At 39.6% G+C, this 23,315-nt stretch overlaps 2 protein-coding genes across 3 annotated transcripts in view; both read left to right on the forward strand.

The window, feature by feature from the left end:
- usp38 (ubiquitin specific peptidase 38) lies at nucleotides 1-11,771 on the forward strand. The gene is made up of 11 exons (XM_038713150.1): nucleotides 1-200; nucleotides 2,080-2,770; nucleotides 4,228-4,363; nucleotides 4,585-4,714; nucleotides 4,870-4,971; nucleotides 5,360-5,518; nucleotides 5,707-5,900; nucleotides 6,035-6,128; nucleotides 6,231-6,337; nucleotides 7,838-9,164; nucleotides 9,845-11,771. Exons 2-11 carry the CDS (start codon nucleotides 2,089-2,091, stop codon nucleotides 10,013-10,015), a joined length of 3,102 nt encoding a protein of 1,033 aa, XP_038569078.1. The 5' UTR covers nucleotides 1-200; nucleotides 2,080-2,088; the 3' UTR covers nucleotides 10,016-11,771.
- Nucleotides 11,772-13,791: 2,020 nt separating this feature from the next.
- Nucleotides 13,792-23,315, forward strand: part of gab1 (GRB2-associated binding protein 1) — a 52,832-nt gene continuing 43,308 nt past the window's right edge. The window contains exons 1-2 of one of the 2 annotated variants that reach the window (XM_038713152.1): nucleotides 13,792-14,233; nucleotides 14,355-14,509. In XM_038713152.1, the coding sequence (XP_038569080.1) occupies nucleotides 14,438-14,509 (72 nt within the window). In that variant the 5' untranslated portion in view covers nucleotides 13,792-14,233; nucleotides 14,355-14,437. The remainder of the gene's footprint in view (nucleotides 14,234-14,354; nucleotides 14,510-23,315) is intronic. The other variant, XM_038713151.1, reaches the window with a different exon arrangement.

Raw genomic sequence — 23,315 nt, forward strand, 5'->3', positions numbered from 1 at the left:
AATTTATAGACGACAATTGCTTCACACAAGGGTCCTACCAACATCTCTGTCCATAGGAATGACGTCGGTGAAGTGTTAATCAGCTGATTCTGAGCGATCAAATGAACCAAAATAACACGGTTTTACCTGTTAAAAGACGTTCAACATCTACAGACAATTGACGATTTTCTGGTCGGACACGGTTGACATGCTTTATTTGGGTAAGCACAGACCGTAAAGCATATTATCGCACTGTTACAGGGGCGGTATTTATGCTAAGTCAGTGGAACCTAACGTTACTCAGCTAACGTCAGGCCTGTTTGGTTGCTTTGTTCGTTTTTTCGTTGTTTATGAATGTTAGTTACAACTGTTGCTATGGAGCTGGAGATGTGGCTCAAGCGGTTTAGCTGTATTTAGCACAAGAGATATGTTGTAAATGTCGGACGTGTACATTTATCCGTTAAAGTTAACGTTAGAGCTAGCGTTAGCAAGCTAGCCAGGTATCCACAGAACAAGCACTGCAGCGGCTGGTCGCTGTTCTCGTGATGTGGTGAGATAAGAGGGGAGAAAATCCCATGTAGTGCTATTAAATACGTGTAACATAGTCATGCTTTGCTGTTGTTACGGCAGATGACAAATGGACGAATCAGTATGTTGCACTGAGGAAATAATAATAAACGGATTGCCAAAAGTGAGACAACAATTCTGTGACAGATGCACTGAAATCACCTTTACTCTGGTTTAGACCTGTTCACATCTCTAATATTTAGGGAAATATTTTCTCTAAAGTTATTTCTGTGTCATAAACAGCATATCCTGCTTTACAGTTTTCCATTAATGCATTTAAATTAATACTGAAAACATTAGTCGATTTATCAACAGAAAATGAATCTACAACAATTTATAAAATAATTTAGTTAATTGTGTTTCAAGAAAAAAAATGTTCAGGATTTGCTGCTCTTCTGTATTGTCTTTTATTTGGGTTGTGGACTGCTAGTTAGATTGAATCAACAATTTGAAGACATTACTTTAAGCTTGTTGTGTATTTTCCACTATTTTCTGACATTTTTTGGTCACATTGATTTATCAATAAAATAATAAACAAAAATAAGTAGTTCTAATTAGTTCCCAGTTTAAATTCAGTAGTCAAAGCATTTTATCCTGTCTGCTTTACTGCATAGCTGTAAAAAAAAAAATATTATATTATATATATAATATTTGTGTAATGTCAAATGGTGTAAAGCACATTTTTTGCCTCAATAGTTAAAATTAAGTGTACATTCTAGTTTACATTCCAGTTGCAGCACATTAAAGGATAACATCAGTACGTTTAAACCTGGGCCCTATTTTCGCATATTTTGGTGTTGAATGACTAGTTAGTATTTACTAGTCCAAAAAGTTTTGGAATTGGTGCAGTAGATCCGTGAGCTGTAAACAGGCTGCAGTGGCTGCAACGTATTCCTTCGGTGACAATTGTGCCTGTCAAAAATACGTCCACAAAAACTTCTTCTTTTTGACTCTGACAGGCTCATACTGGAAAGGATCCCTACGAGTGTCTCTCCGTGACACCCTTTGTTTTTAACAGGAAACAGAAATCTCGCTCAAGGACAATTCTTGCGCTGAAATATGCATGTACACAACAAACTCCTCTCTCTTGTTTCCACTGGCGTGTCCTGCAACAACTCGCCTCTCAGAGCAAGAATTGTCCTTAAGTGAGACTGTAGTTTCTTGTTAAAAACAAAGGGTGTCACTGGGAGTCACTTTAATGTGTTGACTCCGATGGTTGGGGTAGAAAAGACTTTATGCACCACTGGGCTTACAACAACCAGAGTAGGAAAAGCACAGGTGTTTAAAATAACATTAATTATAGCTCTATTGTGTTCAAGTATCCCAATGTGACAGTGAACCAGCTTATACAATACTAGGACCCTGCAACAAAATGAATTATTATTATTATTGTTATTTATTTTTGCAATTTATTATTTTGCTTTTCTTCTTTTAATTAAGTAAAACAAAAATACAAACATTATTTTACCATTTAGTATGATTGCAGATGTAGGTGTGACCTTCCTTTTTTTCTTTTCTTTTAACCATCTACAGACCGTCATCATGGACAAGATTTTGGAGGGCCTCGTGAGCTCCGATCACTCAATTCCAGTGAAGAGGGCCATTGTGAAGAAGGTAGTAGAAGCCGCGGAGAAGGAAGTGACTGAAGAGCAGTGTCAATCGCTGTTTACTCTTACCACCCGCCTCATCTTGCTCGGCGAAGATGCCTTTCAGAAGCAGATCGGCTTCCAGGTTTTGGATGCCTACGCACGTTACCACCGCCCAGAGTTTGAGCACTTCTTCAGTAAAGACTTTGTCCTCAGTCTTCTCCAGCAGGGCTATTTCCATCTGGACCGCAAAGACCCAGCCATTATAGACTACATTCACTGCTGCCTGCGGCTGCTCATCAGCTGCCCATCTGTGCTGGAGATCTTCAGCGTGATCCAGGTGGAGGTTTTAAGGATGGTGTGTGAACGTCCAGAGCCGGCTCTCTGTGCCCGCCTGAACACTTTGCTGTCAGACTTTGTGCAGTGCATCCCGAGGGATAAGTCGGGCGTCTTGTTCTGCCAGCAGCTGGTGAGGACCATCAGTTACTTCCACTGCTTTGCCAGCCAAGAGCGGGAGCTGAGAGAGTATGTAGGTCAGGTGACCAAGGTTAGCACACTACTGCAAAACATCTGGAAGGCGGACCCGGCCACACTGCTTCCCTCACTACAGGAAGTCTTTGCCATTATCTCTTCCACAGGTGAGACTTGTGCCTTGCTTCTAAAATAGTTATAATACATGGGACTGCAGTTTAGAGGAATAAGAATAAGCATCTTACTTCATTCTTGGGCAAAAACTACTTTTGTTTTTCTATAGGGTGAGTTTTTGGACACTTGGATTTGTAATAGATGTCCTAAAGAAGCTTAAAATACTGCCAGTAATGATAACAGTATATTTGAATTTGGAATATAATTTGAATTTGGTATTTAAATCTCTGGCATTAATACCAGTTTTTTTTTTAGCGCATTATTGAGCATGGGAGAACTGTTACCTTGTTTCATTTTGGTTTTTCACTTTGATCCCTTGGCTTACTGCTCTCATTTGTATGGCTGTTCATCCAACTATATTCTGTGTTATTGGCACAGTGATCATTTTCATGTTGGAGGTAGTGGCATCATTTTACACAGTTGTCAGTATTTGGAGCAGTTCCCTTCAAATCCAATGATTCACAGAGTGCATTTTCCTCAAGGGCAAATACTGAAAAAAAAATTTTGTGAAGATGTAGTTGAGAGCAGAACATTTCTGCTGAAGTCAAAGCTTCAGTCCTTTTGTTGATGGTAAATTTTAGGGATGTCCTGAGCCTACTGTGTAGTGTTGCGAGTGACTGAATTGTGGAGCTGCACAAAATAAACAAACAGCACACAGCAGTTTCAATTGAATAAACACAGTGACAGCATGCGTCAGTGAGCGATGCGAGCAGAGGCACTTTGGTTTAAAAGGTCAAACTGACTTTTTCAGGTAAACTGTGCTTGTAAAGTGCTGCTGTTTTAACTTTTTCCTAAATGTTCATGCTTGAGAAGATGCTTTCAAAATCCACAGATCCACACACACTCCTCTTAATAGATATTACCCAAACACTAGGACAATATACACAATATAAAAGGAAACCATCAAAGGAAAGCTGTTATTCATGATATATTTAGCTAATAAAGCAATGTAGTTATGATATAAATGGATAAAGAAATAAATGTTGTACTCATGTATTTACTCAAATTCAGCAGATACTCAATATTACAGAATATATTGAGTATCAAAACTGGTTCGGGAGCTATAAACTTGATTTGCACATACCGCACATGCAAAGTGCCTTTGCCATAAGATGGACAAAACAACAGGACAAACAGAATGTAACCGAACAGCTTGCAATAAATACAGGCTTTTGTGAAGCTTTTAAATTGACAGTGTTGTCTAATTTGGGAGGCCTTTGTTTGTGATGGTCATGTTGCACTGCATTATATGGTGCTCCAAATGTTGACAAAAATTTACAACACAAGGATGTAGAATGAGTCCCTTCATGTTACACAAACAGAACTTAACAGATTAAATACATGCACTTCTAACCCAGGCCTGGGGTTAATGTAAACAGCTGCAACAGGATGCTCATGATAATATGTTTTTTATCTTCTTCTGTGTATTTACTCTGATTTAATTTTGCAGACCCCTCATTTGACCCATCCATTGCTCTGGCCAGCCTGGTGCAGCACATCCCCGTCCAGATGATCACGGTGCTTATCAAGAGTCTCACCACAGACCACAATGTCAAAGACGCAAACATGACTAAAGCGCTCTGCAGGTAACCTCACACATCTAGTCATCCGAGTTGATTGGCTTTCGCAATGTGTTATTTTAAATGATTTGTTATGTATACAATTTATGATACACATGTTGTACGTGAATTGCGCAGTTTTTCTCGACACTTTTTGATATATTGTGGAGCAGTCTGTGTGTTATCATAATGTTACTGCATTTATACGCATTATTTTAACCCCACATACTCTTCTTCTCTCTATCTAGGATGATTGATTGGCTTTCTTGGCCTCTGGCCCAACATGTCGATACCTGGGTCATTGCTTTACTGAAAGGACTTGCTGCAGTTCAGAAGTTCACTATCCTCATAGACGTCACTCTGCTTAAAATTGAACTGGTTTGTAGTGAGAACTTTATTATGGATGTCAGGAAGACTTGTATGTATGTTTTAATGCTATACAGATGTTAAGCTGCAGTGATAATTAAGCTATTCCCCATTTTACATAAATGTATATATGGCTTAAAGATGTATTTTTTTTTTTTAACCTATAGGTATTCAGTCGTCTGTGGTACCCCATTGTGCGGCAGGGGGCGCTAGCTGTGCTTTCCCATATGCTGCTGAGTTTCCAGCACTCTCCTGAGGCCTTCCATTTGGTAAGGAATCTCCTGTCTCCTCACAGCCCATTTCCCTCTCATATGGCCACTTTGTTGTTTTTCTCATTTTCTTCTTTTTTGGCTAAAACTACTTCAAAGCTGCGCAGACTTTTTTTTCCCAGAACCCCAGGCTTGGCATTGCTCTCCCACTAATGATGTGTGAAACCCTTAAATGCTGAGAAATGGCACTTAAGTTAGCCAATTTCATTTGTATCTAAAAACGTGAATAGTCTCAAAAATACCCTCTGCAGGGTTCCTCATATGCAGCTATGCTCTAGCTTGACTGTGCTGCAAATTTGTATGATTAATATTAGCAGTACCTTCCAGGATTTCCAGCACATCTGTGTCCTCAACATTATTCTCGTGTCTGTGTTCCTCACTGTTCCAGGTTGTTCCACATGTGGTGCATCTAGTCCAGTCTTTGAGGACAGATGGTCTCCCCACCAGTAAAGCTTTTTTGCTGCAGTTCACTGAGCTCATACACTGCATGATGTACCAATACTCTGGCTTCCCTGACCTCTATGACCACATACTAGAGGCCATCAAGGTAAAAGAGTGGACAACACCTTATACTGGTTTTATATAAATATAGGTATTTAAGAAACCGTTTATCACCTCTTACACCAGAAGTAAGTTGTTTTTACATTACATAAGAAATCGCTTGAAGAGCTTTTATTCTGCATGTAAACTTCTTAGATGGGTTCTGTATCTAATCATTTCAAGATGTCTTCTCAGGATCTCCCAAAACCTGGAGAAGAGAAGATCAAGTTGGTGTTGAATCAAAGTGCCTGGACATCCCAGTCCAACTCATTTGCCTCAGGTCTTCAGAGGCAAGTTGGGAAGTCTGAAACGGGCAAGACTGGCCTGGTCAACCTGGGGAACACGTGCTACATGAACAGCATCATTCAGACCCTCTTTATGGCCACAGAGTGAGTTGTGTATGCAAACACATACACACTTTTAAAAAATATCTTTATATTTTTTAAAATATATTTGTATACTGAAACTTAAGGAATAAACATGGACGGTCTGAGTGTAGTTAACTTTGCTGTTTGTTTTTCAGTTTCAGACGGCATGTTTTATCATTACATCTAAATGGTTCCAACACATTAATGAAAAAGCTCCAGCTGCTCTTTGCTTTCCTTGCACACACTCAGGTTAGTGTTGTCCTGTGTAATAGACTATTGAATATTATTAGTATACTGATGACAACAGCACTTGATTGCTATCTGTGTGTGGTGCATGTCTGTTTCCTGCAGAGGGCAGCATATGCTCCCAGAAACTTCTTGGACGCGTCTCGGCCGCCCTGGTTCAATGCCGGCTCTCAGCAGGACTGCTCTGAGTACCTCAGATTCCTTCTAGACAGGTAAAGTCGCACTCCAAGCAGATTGGATGAATCAACAGTAATAATAGGATTGTGTCAGGTTAGTGTGACTGTTGCGGAGCCTCAGTGATTACAGGCTGGCTGCTCTCAGACATCCAATAGTCTGCAGCTTGGCTACAACACACAAGCTACCAAACTAACATGAAACTGACAGTGTCCTAGATCCAGTGGGCTCTTGTAACCTAGGCCTCATTGGCAACATTATACACATAAATTACAGACGGTAAGTACTGTATGAGCATAAAATAAATGGACTGATCTGGGCCGGAGGTATGGCCCCATTAGATTCTGTGATCTAATTGGGAGGTCAAGCCTTCAGAGTTAACGTTGTGAAATGCACTCTTACATAGATGACGCATTTTTACTACTATTCATTTACTGTAATTACAGAATCATTAACAGTGCAGTAGAAATGTGACTCAGGTAAATGTCATGTATTTTCCCAGTGTGGGATCAAATCAATCATAAGGAAACATCATAACTTACCTTTCTCTGGACGAACACATGCACATGCAAGCGGTGGATCAACTGTGAATGGAGTAGCAATATAGACCTAAGCATACAAACTAGGCTGAATTTAGACTAAATCAGGTCTGTCTCTCAAACAAATTAACCAAAGGACGCCTCTTGGTATCGCAAATGTTCAGCATCGACTGCAAGTCAGACACAGACATCGAAGCTTTGCATCGAAGGGTACAGCAAATAAACATAGTGAGGACCTAACTGGGAGAATAGCTCCTAGTTTCAGTGATATTTCAGGCTCACTGTAGCCAGATTGGCCAACGCAGCATGATGTTGTGTTGCATTTCTCCAAAAGTTGATTCTATTTCAACTTTTCCACTGCAAGGTCGCTGCCTTTTTTCTGTTTTTTATTTATTTATTTATTTTTAATATCCCCTCTGGCCCCCACTGCCGCAGCCTAAGCCAACTAAAATGATTGGGAGCCCCTGCGTTTTCACCGCAGCACCTGATTTGGTCTGGATTCTAAATCATCATCATGCCCCATCTACTTCTTACCCCTAAATTAGGAAAGACTACTTGGCTGAGTCCGAGCCCCTTAATGGCTAGGGCCCCAAACAGCCTGTCTTGCTATATAATCTAACAGTGTTAAATTGAAATACGGAATTGCTTTCCTTTATTATCCCCCGACGACCAATAACAAATAATAAAAATCAGGCATCAAATAATACAACGTTACTGTGTTATTTGTATGTCACTGAATGCAAAATGGAATAAATGTTAATAAAGTGTCATAAATAAAATAAAGCTAGAAAGAACACAATACATATAAAGCATTGTGAGTATTGAGTATAGCATGACTGGGGCAGATGGTACAGTAAACTGTACTTTCTTTAGAACTAAATTATGTGAATGTTGTTTAGAAAGAATAGACATGAGACACACACAGCAGTGGCACAAATTCAAAGCTATTAAAATCTATTTCTCCTCTAATGTTGACTGTCTCCGTCTGCTGATCTCAAGGTTACATGAAGAAGAGAAAACACTTCAGGTCCTGGAATCAGCTAAGCCAAAGGTTGCCTCCCCCATTGATACAAGCAGCAAAGACCCAAAAGGTCAGATTTGTCCAGAGGAGGGAGAAGAGTCATCTTTGACTCCAGCAGAAACCAAACCTGGGGCTGACGGAAGGACGTTGATAGAAACGATGTTTGGTGGGAAGCTGATCACAGGTATTCGCTGTATGCAGTGTAACTGCATCTCTGAGAAAGAGGAGCGTTTTACAGACCTCTCTTTGGCCTTCTGTCCTTCTGTCAGCCAACCTGAGGGGCCCTCAGAGGAGCCCAAGGTCCTCTGTCAGGGATCGGTCAACGGCGGCAGTGAAACTCCTGAGCCAAGCTTGGCCAAAGCCCCGGCTAGCAATGTTCATTTTGTGCCAGTGACAAATGAGCCTCCTCTCTCTGTGCCTGACCTGGTGAACTATTTCCTGGCTCCAGAGATCCTGGACGAAGAGAATGCCTATTACTGTGAGAAGTGTAGCTCCCTCCAGCGGGCAGAGAGGACCATGAAAGTGGTCTCAGCACCTGAATACTTAATCCTCACCCTGCTGAGATTCTCCTATGATGCCAAATGCCATGTTCGGAGGAAGATTCTGGACAATGTCACTATCCCGCCACTCATGAGACTTCCTGTGCATGTCGCTTCAATGCCTGCACAATGTTCCTCTTCTACCTCTTCCCCTCTGCAAGTGGATTCTCCTGAGAGCAGTGAGAATTTGGCCAAGAAGCTCAAACCGTCTCAGAAAGACGAGGAGGACGAGGAGAGGCTAAATGGAGCAGAGCAGATCAACAGAGGAGGAGAGATGTCAGTACAGTCGGTGCCCTATGTCCTCAGCTCAGTGGTGATGCATTCTGGTATATCGTCTGAGAGTGGCCACTACTATTCCTATGGTCGTAACATTAATGGAGCAGATGGAACACAGCATCCAGCCAATCACTATGCCCTCAAGGAGGATTTGGGGAATGGCCATGCTGAGTGTAGCCTCTCCACCTGCTCAGCTCTCTCAATTTCACCTGAACGAGGAGACACACTACCTAATAGTGGCCAGGAGGCAAGGGATTGGCTGCTGTTCAACGACAGCAGAGTGACATTCTCGTCCTTCCAATCAGTGCAAAACATTACTAATCGATTCCCCAAGGACACTGCATATGTGCTCATGTACAGGAAACAGGAGCTACCAGGGCAGAGTGTAAATGGGGGACTAATGGCAAATGGAATGAGACTGAGTGCTGAGCCTCCTCTGCAGAAAGAACTACTGGATGCTATTATCAAGGACAACAAGCTGTATTTACAGGTATGTGGGGGTGAAAAAAAAAAACATACTTCTGCACATTCAGACATTATGTGACCAATTTAAACCATCAGGGCCTATAAATTATTCCAATAAATTCACACCAAATGCGAAGTGATTAAGCATTAGAGCGAGTGTTTAATCTGCTGCTAAGAGGTTCATTAGATATTTGACTGACATACTGCTTATTGTTAATGCTTTACATGCATTTGACGCATAACACCATTACCACTAACCCCGCTAAGTGTGAGGTTATTATGAAAGCTGAGAACTGTACAAGATTCTCTCAGGTGGAAAGAAGCTGAGGGAAAACAGACCGTACTTTTACAGATACCCAAGAGCCTGCAGAATATAGGATTTTTATTTTTTATTTTTTTGACTGAACTTGAAGCCAAATCTGAACTGTCCTGTTATAAGACGGGAGGTGTAATTTCACGAGTCATTGAACTGTGCTGTGTTTGATGTTCCAGCGCACTTGTTTAAGTGACTAAAGTAAATCACCTCTAGAGGGTGCTGTAATAATGTTAAGTGAAAACACTGATACGCTGTCAGTCACATGGGACTACAGCAATGCTAAATTAACTCTTTGGCATAGCATAGCTTAGTTATATGTTTAGGTTCTGTTTTAAAATGAAAAATTATCTAACATGGAAAAAATTCTCTTTCCTCTATGCTGTCAATAGGAACAGGAGCTCAATGCTCGGACCCAGGCTCTCCAGGCCCCTTCATCCTCCTGCTCATTCAGGCCTAACGGTTCAGATGACAATAACCCACCAGGGAGCTGCGGCCCATCTGGCGGAGGAGGAGGAGGAGGGGGAGGAGGCTTCAATACCATTAGTAGACTGGTCTTCTGAAACCCAGATGAACTGGCGCTAGGGGAGTTCTGAACTGATCATACGGGAGTCTGAACTGTCACACCATAGATGTGCATATAACCTAATAAAAAGAGCACTGAAATGATACACACACACACACACACACACACACACACACACACACACACACACACACACACACAGAGCATCTGCACTGATTCTGATCTTAGATGTGATTTAGTTAAAAGTCTTGAAGTTTTGACTAAAATAGTTTTTATACCACTGTTTCAGTCATTATTTAATCATTTTTATTTATTTTGATTATTTTTTGTGATATCAAGCGTTGTAATCTTTTATTAATCCTCCAAATTTCAGAACTTGAGGTAGATAATACACATTGGTGCAAAATGTACTTTCTCCCTTTAATTGAAATGGCTAAATAAAATTTGACATTATAGAAGTAACTTCATTAAGCATTAGTCTCCTAATAAATGATAAATATGTCAAACTGGTTCCGTTTAGAACATGTTCATATTATCTGGCTAGTCGGAGTGTTTATAATGTTACCTCACACGCAAACATATCCAAATACATGCATGTGCAATGCACAATACAGAAGAAAACATTCAAGTGAAAAGTAAACTCTTTTTTGATTTGACATAGTTCTGAACACAGCTCGACCTTTGTTTACTCTTCTGATTTGCATGCAGCTTTTCTTCACGAGCTGTGGCGTTTGATTTTCAAGATATTTGAACCCTTTTTGGTGTGTGCTTTGGTGGTTTTATAGGTTTCATATCTCATGCAATAAATGTACATATGATTTAAACTATCATTCTGAACAACCATGGAATACAAAACTATATGTGGAAAATGTAAAACTATTTGTGGGAAATTTCCAAGGTAAAGGCATTTTCAGTATGAGTATTTAATGCTGTTCTCCCATTACTAGGTAGTGTGATCTAAAAAGAGCTAAACTGCAGACTGCTTGTTTAAACACATTTGACAGCAGTTAACTGTTTGATGGCATATTTTAATGTATTCCTCAGATTCGGTCATTCAGGGAGACCTTTGTGTTCATGCTGATTTTATGTGCCTTTTGATATTTAATGCAGATTCTTGAAGAGGAATTTGTCAGGACATACAACTTCATCTGTAGTGTGGTAATGTCCATAAAGGCTTCACCTTTCCCTACAGTAAGAACAAATCAGTATTTGGCTGTATTGTCTTCCTTAACTAGGCAAGTTGTGTATGGTAAAGTTATTTAAAGTGGTATGTTGGCAAAGAGGTGGCTAGATGTTGGGGGCTAAACTCTAAATGCAATGGTTAATACATGATGATATAATTTTTTTTTTTTTAAATAAAAGCTAAGATGAACTCAATTCATGATGGCAGGATGAAGCAAATGGTTTCTGGAAACTTTAAATCAGTTTCTGTGGAAATGAGCCAAACACCAAAGTTATGAGTGTTGTTGTTATGCTCAAGCATACCTCAATGTCTGCATCACCTTTCCACTGCAGAGAATGCATTCACCACTTGCAGCCATCTCCAGTACTATATCTTCATATATCTTGACTTGAATAGATCACCTACCTTACATCATTTATATTCTGTCTTGCAGTATATACAGTGTGGTAATCTGGATTTTGAGCTGCAAATTATAATTTCTTTTATTTCAATTAAAGGCTTGGAAAGAAAAATGCTTAATGTTATTGATACTGCAAACCTTAAGCATCCTTCTCAAAAAGTCTTTAGTACCCAAGTGACTTTGTTGATTAAAAAAAAATACAGAACTGGACATTGTTGCATAATTCATCAAAACAAGCACATGTATCATGCCATTTTTTGCTTTGATTGCAAAATATTTTTGCAAAAATACCACTCTGTATAGACACAGCAGTCATCCAATAAGGAACTGGGAAATCACATTTAGTCACATACTCCCACAGTCATGGGACACATGGCATAAAATGTAATAGCATTATTTCCAAAGTTGCCATTTATTGCTAATTAGCAATTTGTAAGGTAAAAACACTGCAGTAGTAAAAAGCTTTCAGAGGGCATTTAGAAAGAAAACTCAATGATTCTCAATTATTAATCAACCAAACCATTACACTTTTCTCCTCACTTTTGTTGAAATGTCAACTCTTGGGAATGGCATGCTATTATCTCTTCTCTGTAAATTTCATAGTGGGTGTTCATAATATTTGATAATAAATAATCTTTATATATGTTTTAGGTTTTTACAGTTGCATACAGTATATACATGTATTCATTTGGCATGCAGTGACAGTAAATTAGATCTGGTCTGTTCATCTAGTGTGGGTACAAATGAGTTATCCACTGTGGTATGTTTAGTTGAACACGTGGATGCTGTGGGGCCCACATAAACTACAGATGCATGCACCTGTAAAGCACAGCAACAAAAGACAACATTAAAGACACTGCTTCACAGACACGCTATGCCACTAAGACATACCAATTAAATGAACCCTGATGCGTCACGGCAACAACATGGCACACAAGGTGTTTGATGTTGTAACACTCAGACTGTAGTGCTAAATATATAGCATCAAAAGAATTCATTAACAGGAATTGGCGTGTTGTGTCTACAGCCTTTAATTGCTCACTATTTCTCCATCAATACGGAGGCTGTTGAAAGAGGTAATGTGCCTGTAAAATGGCAAAGTCATTAATCATAGACCAACAGGGAACATCCTTTGGGGGAAATGTTTACCATTACAATAGCATTCCATTAAGATTCCTCAAATACCATGTTAAGTCCATGGGAAACACATCCTTGCCAGTGGATTAGACCTGTTTAGATGCTCTGTTGAGTCCAGTATATTGATCAGATATGGTAAACCACCGATCTATCTTAGTATGCACTTCAAATAAATAATTATTTGGTGACTTTGGTATATATAGCCTTATCTTGATATAGGTTTTTTGTTTCAAGGCCATGTTAACAAGTGAAGAGGCACAAAATATTTGAAACTGTAATAAATGAATAAAAATGAATTTCTAATGATGCCAGAGATAAATGCCAAAATAGTACACCTTATAGGTCAATGAGTTCACTGTCCTTTTTCTGTCCTACTAACATTACATGGTTTTTATGGCGAGTTTTCTTTAGGGAATAAACACGCATTATGGACAGTGTTGTTTAGACGTGAAACGATATATTGGGACCTTTCGGTTCACACTGAGGTGGTGGGTCGTTTCATTGTCTTTTCCTCAATTGTCTGGGGGCACTTTTTGTATCCATCCAGGGGTGCATATAGCTCTATTACATCATGTTTAATCAATCAGCCTCCCTGCAGTCATTTGTTGTTTTTTGGGACGGAACACAAACGATTGTTGAACTACATGTCCCATGGTTGAAGCTCTACAATTTTCCCTGCACGCCGCCGCCTCCCCATTTCGTCCTCCAAAACTAGTTTTAAAGCGAGCAGAGCTACACGAATGGAACACCCGGTTGTAACCTTCAAAATAAATTTCGCAACCTGTAAAAGGCACGTGTTGTGTGTCGTAAACGTGAATATTACTTTGAGGGAAGATGGTACAATCCACACATAAAATACTCTATATATTCTTTTAAAAATATTCAACAACAAAATCTGAAATTGCAAGTGTACACACAACTTAATTTAGCATGTCCGTTTCAGCCATTAACATTGGCACGGGAGATAAACTATACGAAAGCCCAAATGTAACGTTCCGCACAAACCGAACATTTATTTTGAAAGCACAATCTCTAAACATCCGGTCTGTGTCCGTTACGTCTGTTAGCTTGACGCCGCGATGTTCCAGAGGAGGGTGAGTTGAGGGAAAGACGGAGCCACCCTGTCAATCATAATTAAGAAACCATGGGAGTAAACTGGTAGGGAAGATCGGCGGAAACACTGTGTTTACGGTGAAGATTGTTTTAATTTGCGCAGAAACGACAACAATGCACCGGTACACTGTGGGATATTTACATCTGGTCTCGCCAACTGGGAATCGCTCCACTTTGACGGGAATTAGCATGAAGCGTTACATATAACAACATAAACTTAGCGACTTTCAGTTGCCTGCGCCTGTTTTTTGTGCTCACGGCGTTCCAGTTTGAACAAAACACACAAGTCACCGTTGATATTTGTACAAAAGGCGGTGCCGCGGAGGTTTATATGAACTCCAAGCTCAGGATATACCCGTTTATTTGACTACAACTCGTGGAAAATCTGGTCTGGGCATTTCAGAGAACTGCCTTGTCGGTCGGTGAGTCGACTTTCGAAGAAGGAGTGACTGTATTTATCGCTCTCAATAATACAACATTTTAACTTTTAATATTCCATCTTCACCATTTGGGCTTTGTGTCAACGTTTTTTGTTCTTTCCAGGTACAAGAAGACACTCCCCAAAACAAACGAAGGCGAACAGAAATCTCCGCTCAAACTCCAGGGAGAGCTAGAAAGGAGCAGATATGAGTGGGGGAGATGTGGTGTGCTCAGGGTGGCTAAGAAAGTCTCCTCCTGAAAAAAAGTTGAGACGTTACGTAAGTGCACTTTATATCCTATTTGTTACACCGTAATAAAGTAACCCGTTGACACAAAAAGTGCCAGCTTTTTCCCTGGACGCTATTTCATGTGCACAGTCGGGCGCAGTGACAGCCATGTGTAGGCCTCATCTCCTGTGCACTTCAACAAACAAGTTTTCTGAACCTGAAACGGCGTGTGACTTCTCTTAGCTCACTTAACTCGCAGTCCTTTACAGTAAGAGTAACATTACCATGAGTTAGCAGATAGGAGGCTTTTGTTTGGTTTGGCAAGAATACCTCAGAGTATGATCCCATTCTTGCAGATTTTCACAAGTGTTCACAGAGGGTTGTCAAATGTGCATAATGAAGCGTTAGAGTGGTTATTTGAAGGAACTAACTGTGAATGTTTACCACCCTACACTGGCTGATCACTCATACACTTTCCCGGTCATGCTACTTGCACACCTCTTGAGGACAACATGTCTCTTGCTTCTCCATTCATTTCTCACACTGGCATTGAATTGTCACAGTTTCGTGTGTGTTTCTCTCTGCTTATTTGTTGTGCGCCTGGAAAAACTTGTAGCCCACAACAGTGCTGATGCAAAAGCAAATAACCTCCCTAGCACACTTTGCCATTATGTATCAAGCTTTCCTTGTGGATATCTCTGTTATTGATGTTTGAATTACAGTACCCGCAACTTGAGAGGAGGGATGTTTTCGCACAAACCACAGGTCCAATGAAGGGTGTTTTTTCTGAAAGCAATAAAACTAGGATCTGGCCACAAAGGCAGGATTTGTTTCAGGGCGTTCTCACATTCATAACAGAATAGTGTCCAATTTGATGAGGAGGAAGTAAAAATCTTAGTTCACTGCCTAATTGTGAGCATTTTTCTTGTGTTAGTGTATGCCTTTGTGAGTGTTCATCACTCACAGCTTCATAACACTGACCAGAGATGACGTCTTATTTACCAGCTGTAGAAAGAATTTGTGTAGAACCATTTGTGGTGTCAGAGGTCACCCTGATGTTTTTAGGACATTGTCACACTTTCAAGTTGATTGAGAAAGAAAATGTGTTTTTTCTCAATCCACTTTTAAAAATTAATTGTTCTTAAAGGGGATATGGCAACTATCTGCTCCAGTTTTATAACTGTTTTCTGGACACAGTAGCATAGAATAGCCAGGAAGCCATCTCACAGCATGCAATAAGGAGCATGGGAACTGCTCTTATGATGTTTTTTTTTAAAGACGATTTTGAGTGGTATACCGCTGGCAATATGTTAAACAAAAGTATCATGGGAAACAACTTTCCTACTTTTTGGGGGTTTTAGGGCACCATCACCACCCCATTTCCCTTTTTTGACTAGATTTTTTGTTAGGTTTATCATTGTTATCAGGTCACAATTATTTATAAAGAAGAACCATATCAAAATGTTTTATTTATGTTATGGGCTGTGTATAGAATCTTAAGATAAGCCGATATATCATCAGATATACTCTCAAATGTCAATATTGGTATTGCCCTCAGAAATCCTGTATCAGTTGGGCTATACTCTATGTAATGCAATGCAGCCTAGGATATTTTGTGATTTGCATAATGGGCCCAACTTACATTTTCTTACTGTAGCTTTCTGTGTTGTTATTATTGTTCTTTCCTCTTCCATTTTAAGGCCTTGCAGTATATAAAAGCAGTATATAAAATCACAACATTTTTATTCAAATTTAAAAATGTTTTTTCCCCCAAATGCCTAGCATTTAATGAAATTTAAAAACACTGATTACCAGAAAAGTGGGTGGTTACAGCAAGGTTCCCCTCCCTGTGAAAGGTCTAGTAGTGCTTGGTCACATGAGGCTGTGTAATCCATGGAAATGCTGACTATCCTTTTTTTGGCAGAAGCCAAATTGTTCAACTGTTGTTCAACCTATCTGGGAACTCAACACGAACTGTTAAATGGCCAAAATAAAATAGAGATCATGCGGCAGTTAATGAAGCATTGTGTGTTTAGGCTAGCTAGGATTATTGTGATCATTTTAGGGCTTTATCAGGAATTGTTTTGGTATTTGAATAATCAGGTGACTTTTTTTCACTTGATGGATATATTTTCTTTTTTGCATTTGAAAAACATTTGTCAAAACATTGACTAGAACAAGCCGTCAGTTAACTACTTTTAAATTACCGTCCTTGGATTACACAACATAAATGTGTGTCATGATGGGTGGCAATCACGTTGGCAAAGTTAGGATGGCTTGTGATTATTATCGCTCTGAATGTCAACCATAGTAAAATCTTGTGGCTTTGTTAGATGATGCTGTCACTGGTACAGAGACTGAATCTGTGGCTCTCAATAATGTCTCTTGAGACCAAGAGCACTATAGTCTCCTAGCCTACCAGTTCATTAACTGCATTCACCTGGGATCACATGCATTTTAGATTACCAGTGAGCCTTATCAGAAAATTAATACAACCCTTTAGCCATGTCTGTCTTAGGGAGGAGAAGGCAGACACAAGTTAAAACTATATAATAATTTCACTGTCACCCGTCATTAGCTTTAGAGTACTGTCTCATCTACCTGGAAGATAAGCAACAGCAATTCTTGCCACATTTTTGATAGCTTTTTCTCCACCTCAGCTTTCAATTAAAACCATAGAATTTGCTTGTTTCATGAACATTGAGGGTCTGCTCAGAAAGTGGTGACCAAGCTGGTTTAAATGTATTATCAATTACTGCAGAAAGAATTAGAAAACCATTAACATTGCCAGATAATATATGTTAATCATTGGTGCTAACCAGCTGCCTCAACTAAATAAATGCAGTAAACCATTTATGCATTTGTTTCCCACCAAATACTTTTATCAACCCTAACCTGATTGGGGTTTCAACCAATTTGAATCCAGGCTTCCATGTTAATTGTTAAACAGTTGTTTATGTTATTCAAACAGATAATATATAAAAATCATGTTACAAGAAACTTTCTCAGAACCACTGCATTTGTTTCTCAAACAAGTACTCTTGTTTGGTTAAAGTAAACTTTTGATGGTAGGTTAAATGACTGAATTGGAAAAAAAGCAACAAATTGAATAGAACACATTACAACATAACATTACAATAGTATGTGAACATGCCACCACCTTCAGCTCTTTTATTAGCTCAATCTCCAGACTGAGCAGTGGTAGAATAGAAGTTGGGGCCCCTGCTTACCTGATTAACCACTCAGGTCAAAGTTTGCCTCTGAGGCTCTGCTGCTGATTGGTGGAGCTCAAAGGTGAAAGCAGTTCAGCAGGCCTGCCTGCATCTGAGCAGCCCCAAGCATCATGGCCTTGACACCTGCTTGAATATGTTGCCAATGAAGTAAGTGTGAGGAGGCAGTACACAAAATCTCTAGATCACTTTAACCCAATGTTGAACAACCAGGTGACGTTTTATTGTTGGACCAATAGAATGACACCTCCTGCTGCTCCATTGATAGATGTCCATGAAACAAAACATACATTAACAGTTCATTATGGCTGTCTGATTTCTATACATTTTATAGCAACCTTGTGACATAACACAGCAGACAATGTAATTTAACATTATGCGTCAAAACAATATGGACATTTTCTTTATCTAATTTTCATTTCAATTTGGCAAAAACGTTTATTTTTTCTCTTTCCATCACTTATGAGCAATAGATTGAAATGTGTTATTCTTTTGTCTCTTAAACAACCCAAATCGACATTTAATGAACAGAACGTATACAGTATTTTACAATGCAGCCTTAGTAGTGGATTTATACATGCTTGCAATCTGAATTCGCTGAGAAAGAGTCAACACTTCCTGACCATTAATGTCTCACTCAGGGGTTGTATGAAGGTATCTGACCACAATTGCTTTTGTGGGACTTTTTTCAGCCAGAGTTTGTCATAACTGTATCCTCTGTGGTTTTCCATTTCATTGACACGGCATTTTCCATCTGGTTCTCCTTTTTCCTCTTTCATTTTCTCTTTCTCTTACCTTTTCAATCTGGGAATTTCTGTCGAGGTCTACTTCTCAAAAAAAATCTTCTTCAGAAGGAACAGCTTGAGGAATGGTATCTTCATGACATCTGCAGTGTGTTATCAGAGCGACCCATGGAGATGCAGGGATGAGGTTGCTAGGTTGTTTTCAGCACCATTCTGTTAAGAGACAGTCTGCATGTGACAGTGTTTTTGCCACATTATATAAAAAAAAGAGATTATGTGTAATTTAGAAGAGAACTGAAGTGGGATTAACAGTCAAGCAGATTCTGACTGGGAATCACGCAGATACTTACTTACAGATTTTAGCAAAATAGCGTTTGTTGCCCACCCCTAATGTTAGTATTGGTAAGTCTGTTCATATTCCTTTTAATTATGGCCATGAAGAAACAAAATTCTGCACAGTTTTTTTTTCTTTTTTTTTTTGATGAGAAACTCTGGGCTGCTTTTCTCTGTTTCTGGGCCTAAGCTTAATCATTCTTGTGTATTTGGTATCAGTGATTGTCTTTGACTGGCTCTATGACTTGGGAATGTTAGTATAATTGCACATATAATTTGTACTTTGGACAAAAACATATTTAATTAGTAGCCCCTCTACAAGTTGCCTGTATATCTGAATGTGAATATGACTGTGTCAGCCCTGTGACAGACTGTTCACCCCCCCCATTTGTCGCCCCGGGGACAGGCTCCAGCCATCCCTGCCACCTTCCACAGGATAAGTGGTATAGATACAGCACATGTGCAGGGACAGGTGGGACTGGGTTACCATAATGGATGGGTGGTACTAACATAATGTCTCATCCCAAGCATCAAATAAAACGTAACCAAACCATACAAACCAGTCATGGTCATTTTTCTAGCCGATATAGGCTGAACATATGGATGTTTCTTGTTATAATAACAAACCAACTTATCATGTTGCCCATATGTTGATTTTGTGAAATAAAGAGAGTTTTTGTGAGATAACAAGATTAATTGATATGTTATGATAATGAGAAAAGTTTCGTGTAAAAAAACCCTAATTTGGTTTCTAGTAATAACCAAAAAGTAGGTCATAATAATGTGCAAAATACCTTGTTGTAATGTGAAAAGGATCTTGTATAAACAAGAAAAGTGTCCTTGTTATAACAAGAAACTGAGTGAATACTTTTTTTTTTATCATGGTGGCAGCAATATGCCGTATACAATATCTGTATGTTTTCAAGTGTTCCCCAGCTGTTTTCAAGAATTGTTGCTTAAATATTGCAATACCCATTTGTCATAGGGAAATGCCTCTATTTCCCACATTTATTCTCTCTTAATTCATTACAAAGAAATGTGTTACACAATTACGCCTAGTGCTTATGTTTGAATAACTAGTATACATAATCTTTGAGTTAATCAGATAGGCCAGTGCATAGTTGTCGGGAAAAGTAAAAGTATTTTCAGTACATCACAAAGCTATATGGGTCATTATAATCTGTATAGTCCACTGGCATGTACCCACTCAACATAGATAAAGATTTTGTTATACACTTTGTCCAGCCCTTAATAGGGCCTCAGTGCTGAGCATAAGGTTGCTGGGTAGACCAGAAAAAGGAAAATATTGAACCCCTAGGTCCCACTCTGATGGCTGTAAAAGGAGACAGAGAAGATACTCCTATCTTCTCTGACAATTGAAATCAAATTGTCATTTGCAAAGAAAAGAGAAATATGTATGCAACAAACGAAAACAAAGGCATAACTCTATGATTAAGTAGAGGATTCATTAAATCTGCTTAGTAAGTGGAACCAAGAACAAACACTCAACTTTCTGTTAAACCCCCTTCCCACATGCTTGAAGAAACAAACAAACAAGCTACACGAAGGGCATGCAACAGAGGCATACTTGTGCAGCATTAGCCTCTTAGGCTAACAAAGAAAAATTACTGGACTGTGTCCTGGCTGCCACAACAATAGCTCTCCATTCGAAGCGAGCAGACTACTGTTGTGTGATCTGCCACGGCTAGAAAATGGATTGCATGTGCCATTAATTATTTAATGTCCATTACAAACAAATAACCATTAAATATTCATATCTGTGCTACTACAATAGTTATCCTTACCCGGCCGCTGTTGTCATTGTTATACATAGGCGTATCAGTTGCAACGTAGCCACATCAGTATGGTTTCAAAGTTAGGCTATAGGTATATGTAAAAGTCTGATCAGTTAAACCAAGATAAAATTATCATTTTATGCAGAGCTTTGATTGAACTCACTGAGGTTTTTTATTTTATTTTCCAGTTGACATTTATTCGAGAGCCGGTCTGGTGCTAAGGCCTTTGTTTCAAAACACAATAGAAGGGAAGATTGTCTCCATTTTCTTCTGGATATTTATAGAGTGTAGTAAGCCTGAAATCATGTTATTGCATCACAAAGTAAAATTCAGGCACAAAAACAAAACAGCAAAAGGCATCTGAAAGTTGGCAGTGCATAGCATAGCCAGACTTGAAATATCCTGTGAATTTCTCCATTTTCACCATTAAAACACAGTATAGCGTTGAAGATGATACACAAGCTTTAAAATTATGATTAAAACCAGAGTTTAATTTGAATTTGTAGACGGAATTCAAAAGATATAATAAAATAAAACCTTGTTAGTACTCACAACCTAATTGCATTCTTTACAATACATCACCCAAGGAAGAGCCATGTGAAGTAATTTGTCCAGTCATCATAGTGATCCAGTTGGTTGCGTCACTCTATTAGTTTGTTCACGGAGCTCTGTGAGGTTTTATGAAGTTTGGAAACGGAACAGAGGACATAAAATACCGCGATACACAGTTTTATGCATCTGGCCTCTGGTGTCTTTGTGTCCATGTGGTCGCCAGATCGCGGCCTTGCAGCATTTGTAAGTACCATCTGGCAGGATCTGGTTGTCTGCGTCAGAACAGCATAGATGGTATGGAAGGCACAATGAGTATAATCAACTAACCTTGAGTCCAGGTCCAGCTTCTGTCTCAACTTTCACTTATACTGTTCCTTTCACAGTAGAACGTCACTGGTTTGTCATGTAAACTAGATAACCTTCCATGCAAATTTGTCCAGTGCGGTAAACCACAGTTTCAAAATAAAGTTGAAACTGCCATCTTAATTGCTTCTCTATCAAGAGCTTTACCATGGTGTAAACTGTGGTCTGTGTTTTGAAACAGTGAAGTTAGCCCAATGATCACAATGTAATTTACTGTGTTGTTTGTGAATTTATTGTTAGCTAAAAGTTGATGGTGCAGGACATAATGGGGGAGGAATCATTAAGATACTGGCCACGGTGTGTAAATGTTCAACAAGCAATGATTATATTGTTGGTTGAAATATGTTTGCAGGCATACGTCTACATCATAATGAAGTCAGTAACATTTTCAGGAGGTAAGAAAAATGTATTTCAATAATGTGCTGTCATTTCTGAGTCCAAGTTGGGGGAGTGGCACTATGTGCAGGTTATTCACAATTCCCCCCCAAAATGTTTGAATTGTGTTATTGTGTCCTGCTTTGAACTTAATTTGTTGCCTTTGTGGAGCACTGACATTGTTGGATTGAATTGGTAGGTCAAGGCTGACACAGAGCATTTTGTAAACAGATGTGTCTCTTTTTGCCTGCTGCAGCTGTTTACTGGCTTATGTGCCAAGTCCACCAGCAGCTCACAGAGTGACTGTAGAGAACTGGTTCTCATTTAGGCTGGGTTTTGCTGTTTGAAACTTGTGAACAGATTCTGGGTTGTGTTTTCTGTTGGAATGTGATTCTGTTGAGTTGTAAAATGATCCTTTTGTGCTATTTGTCACTGTGCCAAGTCGAACAGTTTAAAGTGCAGCTATTATTAAAGGCAGATGGCATAAACCTCTCAACCGTTTGGCAAGGATGATTGTATGGTACACATCATTATCTAACTATTATGATTTAATCAGGACATACATTAATGTGACATAGATTCAAATGATTTATTTATTAAGTATTTTCTTAAATCAAACGTCTTGCATACTTGCATTACATTGTTTCTCATGTTTCAACTGTTCAGCTAATGACACCAGGCAGTAAAAATAGTATGTGTCATAGGACTGCTTTCTATTTCAAGAGCGTAGTTGTAGTCTGTTCTGGACATAGAACAGGGCTAGTAGGAGAACACAGATGGCCAAAGATGGTCTACACTAACCAGAGAAAAAGGCTGTGGGGTCTCTGTTCCCATCAGATTTGTGTGTGTGTGTGTGCGCGCGCGCCTTTTGAGGGGGAAAAAAAGGACAAACAGAAGTTGGGCCAAATTTATGATAATACGCATTCCCTGAATTCTTGCAAAGCTAGGGGGAAACATCTTCAGGACTAATGGTGTAGGACTATAAATATGTATGCAGTGATGTGCAGGCTGGGATATACCACAATGGCAATCAATAACCTTGCCATCATTAGGAGAGTAAAGAGAAAGCAAACGGGATGAGAAAGACCGGAGTGCTTCTCAAAGCAACACCATTAGGCAGCCTCCAGTGAGAGCAGCTCTCTGTTCTCTCTCTCTTTCTTTCCGTTCCCAGTGCTTCTTGGCAGGCACAGGAAGCAGGAATGTGAGGTTGCTCTGTGCTCCTCTTTGCTGGGTCTGTAGGGGTGTGAGCGTCTGGTCCTGGGCTGCTGCTGGCTGTTCAGCTTAGGCAAGGATAGGCTGGACTGCGCTGCACTACACTACACTGCAATGCAATGCACTGGCCGATTGTTGTTTCTGCAGCACCGGGAGGGAAGAGGAGCCGCTCCCTGGCGCCCCAGCAAGGCATGGCCGCCTCTTCCTGTGTGAGGCGCTGATGGCTACCAGATGGCGGGTGAAGAGAGAGGAG

This window comes from Micropterus salmoides, unplaced genomic scaffold (genome assembly GCF_014851395.1).
Source record: "Micropterus salmoides isolate LMB-PRFRI ecotype aquatic unplaced genomic scaffold, ASM1485139v1 Ms_hic_scaffold_12, whole genome shotgun sequence".
NCBI classification, from domain to species: domain Eukaryota; kingdom Metazoa; phylum Chordata; class Actinopteri; order Centrarchiformes; family Centrarchidae; genus Micropterus; species Micropterus salmoides.

Coding starts and splice junctions, on each gene's coding strand:
- usp38 (XM_038713150.1), top strand. CDS start 2,089: ATGGACAAGATTTTGGAGGGCCTCGTGAGCTCCGATCACTCAATTCCA. Junction 2,771..4,227: donor TGCCATTATCTCTTCCACAG/GTGAGACTTGTG, acceptor TTAATTTTGCAG/ACCCCTCATTTGACCCATCC. Junction 4,715..4,869: donor CTCTGCTTAAAATTGAACTG/GTTTGTAGTGAG, acceptor TTTAACCTATAG/GTATTCAGTCGTCTGTGGTA.